The following is a 6,903-nucleotide window of genomic DNA, read 5'->3' on the forward strand; positions in this document are numbered from 1 at the left end:
CCTCCATACAATATCATAATAATGTATTGTACGACAGTTACTAATATTATGATAAAAAAGTGAACGAAATATTTTTGTCTATACTTAAAGTTCCTATTTTTTCATTATAGAATTAATATGTAAATCTTTTTTCTTGCATCTTTATTTCTTGTGTTCAATAATATGAATTGCTAAAATATATCTGATCTTATTTTTACTATTCTACATGAATATAATGTTCAGTTTAAGTGTGTTTGACATTCCAGAGAAAATAAATCTTGTAAGATACAGATGATTAATTTATAGCTATTTATCAATCCAGGAATTGAAAAAAAATTCTATATATTTTAATAATTATGGAAGGTGTATGATATGCGGAAAGATTAATTCATCTCTATTTATACAGGATGTCTCAAAAAGATCGGGATCTGAATATCTCGGAAAATATAAGTTTTACAGAAAATGTTTTTCAGATAAAAGTTTTTCAGATAAAAGTTGTAGGATTTCAAAAAATCGATTTACTGATCTTATCAGTTTGACCTTGGGTGGCATTGCCAAAGTCAAAGGATTCCATTTAAAAAAATCGATGTAACCTTGATCTGATCTTGGCCATCCAAGATCAAATATGAGAGATATCTGATAAGATCAATAAATAGATTTTTGAACTCTATAACTTTTGTCCAAAATACTTTTCTGTAAAATTTATATTTTCCGAGATATTCAGATGTCCTGACCTTTTTGGGACGCTCCGTATTGTAAAAAAAGTATTCTTCTAAATGATTTTTTAAATCATAATATTTTGACATTATAACTCAATATAACTGCTGAAATGAAAATGAAAAGAGAAACTCTAAAATCATTCATTAGAAGATTTGCAGCTGTAATGATCAGTATAATCTGCATTAGAAATTATGAATTAATTTTATGCTTTTTAGTATTTTTGGCAAACTTATTAAAAATTTTTAATGCTAATCTCATCTATGATAATAGATCTTAACTGACTATTTGTGATAAAAATAATATGACTATAAATTACTTTTAAGGAAAGGTTTGAGGTATTTATGGAAGGATTGGTTAACACTTTCCTGATTTAAAGGACTTTTCATCGCCTCATCAAAGAGGCGTTGATATACATTGCCGTCATATGCGCCAAGCGCGGATGCGAGGATCTCGTCACGAATATTGAATCCATCGACAATACCAACAGCATTTGGACGGATTGCAGCGAGCATCTCTTCGAAGCGTGCTTGAAGTGCCGGAATATCTTCGTTATTTAGACAGGAAAACTGTAATTATAAAATACATAGTCATATTAATGAAGTGATTCGGTTATTTTATCGAAAATTACGATAATAATTTAAGTTCTAAATATAGTACTAACACGAAGAAAATCTCCAAGCCGTTGTAGTACCCAATATATCGAGTACAATTCGCAAAGTTGCATCAAAACCTCGCGAAGCTGCTTGGATACAGATGTCAATCCTCTGACATTTTCAACGAATCTCATTACTAAGAAAGCACGGCAATGAGATTCCGCGCAATGTGCTAATTCAATGCTAGTTTTATTCCATGCATCTTCTGGTGACGTACCACTACGTATTCTACGGTCCATGTTTTCCGTTGCCAAACGAATTTTGCTATAAAACACAAATAATAAATTGCGATAATATTATAATGCTGTCTTCCGTTCATAAATTTTCATACATAAATATCGATTTTATCGTATATATGTTCCTTTATATATTTCCTACACACACACACACACACATATATATATATATATATATAAAAAAAACATATATATATATATATATATATATATATATATATTTACCCTGCGGCAACTGCTTGATGCGCTTGCACAATACATGATAAAGTATTTTTCCAAGGACGCTGCTTTACTCCGCGCGAAAGAACAGCTAAATATCCGACAGTCGGCGGAAGCGGTTCACCGCCAATAGCTTGTCTCCAAGCTTTCACCAGATATCTAGCCGTTTGCAATAGCAGAACCGTGTTTTCGCCTTCATAAGTGCAAGTAGCAGTCACTAAACCATAAGTCGCCGGCAAGTTGCTCGCATCCATATAACCGTGCCCACCACATGCCAATCGTAATTGCTCAATACCAGTAGCTCCGTCTGATGATGCAACTGCCTTTAGACAACATGCCAGAGCATGCAGCTGAAATATAACTTTATTTTTCTAACAATAACGACAAGTATTTAAATTCTAAATAAATGAAGTAGAGAGCCTGAGACTGTCTTCTATATTTCTATTTTTATATGTATAATAACGTATCTAGTATACCTCAGGTAATCTTTCCAGCTCTCCTTGATCTAATTCAGCTGTCACATTGTTATACATCTCCCAAATCCAATCGGCGCACATTCGAAACGCGAAACACGCAGCAAGATTGGGAAACAATTTATATTGTTGAGTAACATAATCCATAATTTGTGATTCCGGCTCGCTGAAATAAATTTAAAAAAAAATTTTTTTAATACATTTTAAATTCTGAATACTATTTTAATCTAATTATTATTAACCGGTTTTTAATCTAGTTGAAAAAAAAAAGTATTAAAGTATTTCTAATAAAATATGACTTGTAGATTTTATAATTTAATTTCTTTATTATATTCTTCGCATCAAATAACAGCAAAATAGTATAAAATAGTATAATAAGTTTTTCAAACTGATTATTAACTGATTGATATCGCATTAATAATTTACTTTTTATTACATACTCAGGTTTTATCTGACTCTGTCGTCTTACTGCGCTGTATCTGATAGCTATCGTTACTGCCTTCGACAGGTAATTAGAGATATCGCGTACTAATACCACTCGAACGAACATCATAGTACCATACGTAAGTTTATCACTAGGCGCTTTCACATAAGTTCCATCCTCCAGCACCTAAAAATTCGAACGATTAGAACTTTAAACTTTCCCGATAGATTTTTCCTTAAATAATCAATCGTGAATGTTTTGTCCTCTCCTTTCCTCATTACCTGAGAATTTTTCATCAGCATGTGTTCGCGCGGTATTCTAACGTTCTCGAAACCGAGAAAGCCATTATTAGTTGCATTCATTCCTAATTTTGTACCAATTTCACCGATCTTTATACCTGAAGATAAATATGTATCCTTTAACATAAGTCTCTTTGTCATTTATAAATGGTATTTGGTAAAAAATACAATAAAATTTATACTCGTAAAATGCGTTTATGATTTCACATACCTGGTAACGGTTCATGAGTGTTCTCATCTCTAAGTTGCACAATAAAGGCGTGAATGCCTCTACACTCTCCTTTCGTATATAATTGTGCAACGACAATTGCATAATTCGCGGTATGACCCACTGAAAATATTTTATTTCTATAAATCTTGAGAGTGATCTGAATGTACCTATAGTTAGTTTGAACAAAAAATATACTTACAACCACCAGGCCACCACTTGTATGATGTCAAAGTCGGACTATTTAATACAAATTCTTTCGTCTCAGGGTCATAGGTCGCTGTAGTTTCTAAACCTCTAATAAATGTGCCATGACCAAGCTCCGTCTAAGAACACATGGTTTTATTATTCTTTATTACAAATTACACGGTTTTAAAAAATGTATATGTAAATAATAAATGATGATAAATTTGACATTAAATAACGTTTTAGTAAGAAACATACTTGGGCATAAGTACCAATGATATTACAGCTCCAAGCCCTGGATATCCAATAACCTTGTTGTTCAACATTGCCTTGTCCCATAATAGCAGGTATAAACATCACATAGTGCAGTGTCAATGGATTACCATCCTTCAGTATCGCTGAGCCTAACATGCCTCCTAAAATTTGTCTACAAAGCACCACAAATGTTTTTGTCAAATGACATTTTCTTTTTTAGATTTGTAAAAGTTTATGTTTAGCAAATATTTTTCTTCGCATGGGACATTAAACTTCGAATTAAGTTAAATATTATTTCGAATAAATAATAATAATAATTTTATAAATAATATAATTTACTTGAAGTAAATGTTTCATCAATGTTTTCATAAAACATTAAAAACTTCGACTTGAATATATTACACAAGGTGTATCCTAAATACGCTGAAAGATTTAAGGAATGATTACTCACACAAGTTCAAGATTAAAACTTCGTATGACGATTTGTCGGCTTAATTTCAAAGATACAAACTAGATGTCATAGTTGAAAAAAAATATCATTTTTTCCAAAAATTTCAAAAACCGTTCGAGTTATTTTGATGTAACTCGATTTAATGAACATGAAAACTTATCTTTTGGGAATACGTTATCTTTTTATTCAATCAGAGGCGGATCTAAGGATTAGCAAGATTCCCTTTTTTACGAAAAAAAATGGATATGTCATTAATTTTTTAAAGTTTGAAATTTTAAAGTTTGAAATCATCATTTCATTTGATTATTATTAGTTACAATAAACTAAAAAGAGGAAAATTAAATTCTTGTATATACATCTCCATTCAGAGTGCTTAACATCTTACAGAAATCAGTGTGAAATTATTCGAAATACGCCCGGAATCTTCTGCCGGGTGCGTCAATCGATACGAAGAAGGACGGATGTTTGCACTATGACACAAAGTGATTACTTTCAACATTTGCTTTAGAGTTTAATTTTTCGCTTTTCAGTTTATTATAATTGATAATCAAATAAAACGATTTTGTTCATTTGCAATCTACGAATTCTAATTTATTTATTTTTTTCTCGAAAATAGCTCATTCTATCGAAAATATTAAAGAGAACTTTTTTCTGTGAATTTATCCCATTTATCATAAAAAAATTTCAAACTTCAAAAAAATCAATGATGTACCAGGTTTTTTTGTAAAAAAGGGGGTCTTGCTTATCTTTAGGTCCGTCCCTGATTGAATAAAAAGATAATGTATAGTCCCAAAAGATAAGCTTTCATGCCCATTAAACATATCAAGAGACACGGTAGTGTCTCGCGCCAAGTGAACGCGCAGTGCGAAACCGCTCTGTCTTTACATGAATCAGCGAGTTGCAAACATTCGAGATTATCGGTTTTTTATTAAAGGTAGATCGATCGACTTCTGAGTATAAACTTAAATAGTTGAATTATGTAATAAATGTTTAAATTAAAAATAATAATAGGTTTTTCATTAAAGGTAGATCGATTGACTTCTGAATAATAAACTTAATCAATAATTGAATTATGTAATAAATATTTAAATTAAAAATAATAATAGACTCTCAACAATAAATAGATAAAAATAGACCAATGAGAGTATAAATGTAAGTCATGAGGCAAAAAGATACAATTTTAAGGTAATTATAGTTATAAAATTAAGAATTTATGATTATAAAACCACTGCATACAAGTATTCAAACGTTTCGATTTTCTTTGTAGTCATCCTCAGCGAATATAAATCGAGTAATGATTCACATCTTTCGCGGAATAATAAAAATCTTAAACTCTGAACTAACAACATATCGGTCTACATTATCGACGATATGCAGAAGTTTTGTTTTATTTTTATTTATTTTTTCTTTCTTTTTTGTCGACATGTCCTTCATTGCAGTGTAATGTTGTTATTCCGACATACTTTAATGGATCCCACTTTAGTTCTTGCAATGTGATTGACCATTTTATTACTCCGCGAGGAATGTATAGTCCCAACTCATTCCTACGAACGGAGATATCGTGATGCGAAATGACATTTCAGATTTCGCATAAAAATTTATGTAAAATCATGTAAAAAGCAAGGTGTAGCATTGCGCATTGGTAGCACTTTTGCTGCGGTTAAATCAATCAGTAGACGATCCATTTTAGCGCTCACTTTAAAATAAAATTTGATTATTAGAAATAAGAATACGTGAATTATGTAAAATTTTTAATATATATATATTTAGAATTTATGAAATATTATTATTGCAAATGAATTTCGTTTTTTTTTCCTAATTATAGATGACAATAAAAATTTCATAAATTACAATAATTAAATGAAATATGTAATTTTTTTTAACATAATTCACGAAACTTTTGACTTGTATATAGAATAAACAATTATGTAGTATTAACTATTATTAAATGTACTAAATAAAAGAAAACTCAAAATCTAAAAGTATTTATTCCCTGATAAGTAAACAATTAAGGTATGTTTACAAAATATTAAATGTAATAGCTAGAGAGAAGGGAATAGAAATTTAATAAATAAAATTAATGACAATTAAATCCATATAACCTAATTAGGGCAAGAAAAATGGAATAAATGAATAAAATTGCATAACTAAATTAAGGCATGGGATAATTTTGATAAATAAAGTAATTAGCAAACAATCAATCCTATCTAACAGGTCAAAGAAAAGAAGTTTAATATATAAAAACTGTAATGACAATTAAACCTGCCAAATCAGAATTTGTAATCAATTATCCTATTTTGTTTAAATTAAATATGTTTACAATTATTAGGAGTCCTATTTTATATTATATTCTTTACTCTAAATGACTATTACTCTAAAGTAATAGTCATAATACGTTTAATTGTTTATTTATTTATAAAAATAATAATAAAATAATGACATAAATTTAAACTTTATTGCATATATCTTTGCGGATTTTTTTTTCTCCGATTTTTGAAAGATAAATAAATCAGAACACACAATTTTTTTTCTGCACAACTATCCTAATTCAACTAGACATACGTGACGGATGTCATATTGCTTGTAAAATGGGTCGCGCGCTGATTGGCTCAGAAATTGAACGAGTGCGCAGCATTGGGAATGCTATATTTTGTTTTTTACATGTGTAAAGTATATCATCATCTCTAAAATCTTCTCCTTTCACATTTTCGACAGTTTATTGCATCTCGTTTATTGCGATTCTCATTTATCGATTTACTTATTATATTGCAGCACTATATATTACAGTATATATATATAT

The 6,903-nt window shown here is 29.8% G+C and overlaps 1 protein-coding gene across 1 annotated transcript in view; it reads right to left on the reverse strand.

The window, feature by feature from the left end:
- Positions 1-1,004: 1,004 nt before the first annotated feature.
- LOC108691274 (probable peroxisomal acyl-coenzyme A oxidase 1) overlaps positions 1,005-6,903 on the reverse strand; it is a 19,724-nt gene continuing 13,825 nt past the window's right edge. Inside the window, exons 3-11 of the mRNA XM_018198982.1 lie at positions 3,656-3,824; positions 3,414-3,537; positions 3,215-3,334; positions 2,986-3,101; positions 2,721-2,890; positions 2,284-2,446; positions 1,814-2,157; positions 1,361-1,616; positions 1,005-1,265 (exon numbers count right to left, since the gene is read on the reverse strand). Of these exons, the coding sequence (XP_018054471.1) occupies positions 1,005-1,265; positions 1,361-1,616; positions 1,814-2,157; positions 2,284-2,446; positions 2,721-2,890; positions 2,986-3,101; positions 3,215-3,334; positions 3,414-3,537; positions 3,656-3,824 (1,723 nt within the window). The remainder of the gene's footprint in view (positions 1,266-1,360; positions 1,617-1,813; positions 2,158-2,283; positions 2,447-2,720; positions 2,891-2,985; positions 3,102-3,214; positions 3,335-3,413; positions 3,538-3,655; positions 3,825-6,903) is intronic.

The sequence above is a fragment of the Atta colombica genome, unplaced genomic scaffold, assembly GCF_001594045.1.
Source record: "Atta colombica isolate Treedump-2 unplaced genomic scaffold, Acol1.0 scaffold1, whole genome shotgun sequence".
NCBI lineage: Eukaryota > Metazoa > Arthropoda > Insecta > Hymenoptera > Formicidae > Atta > Atta colombica.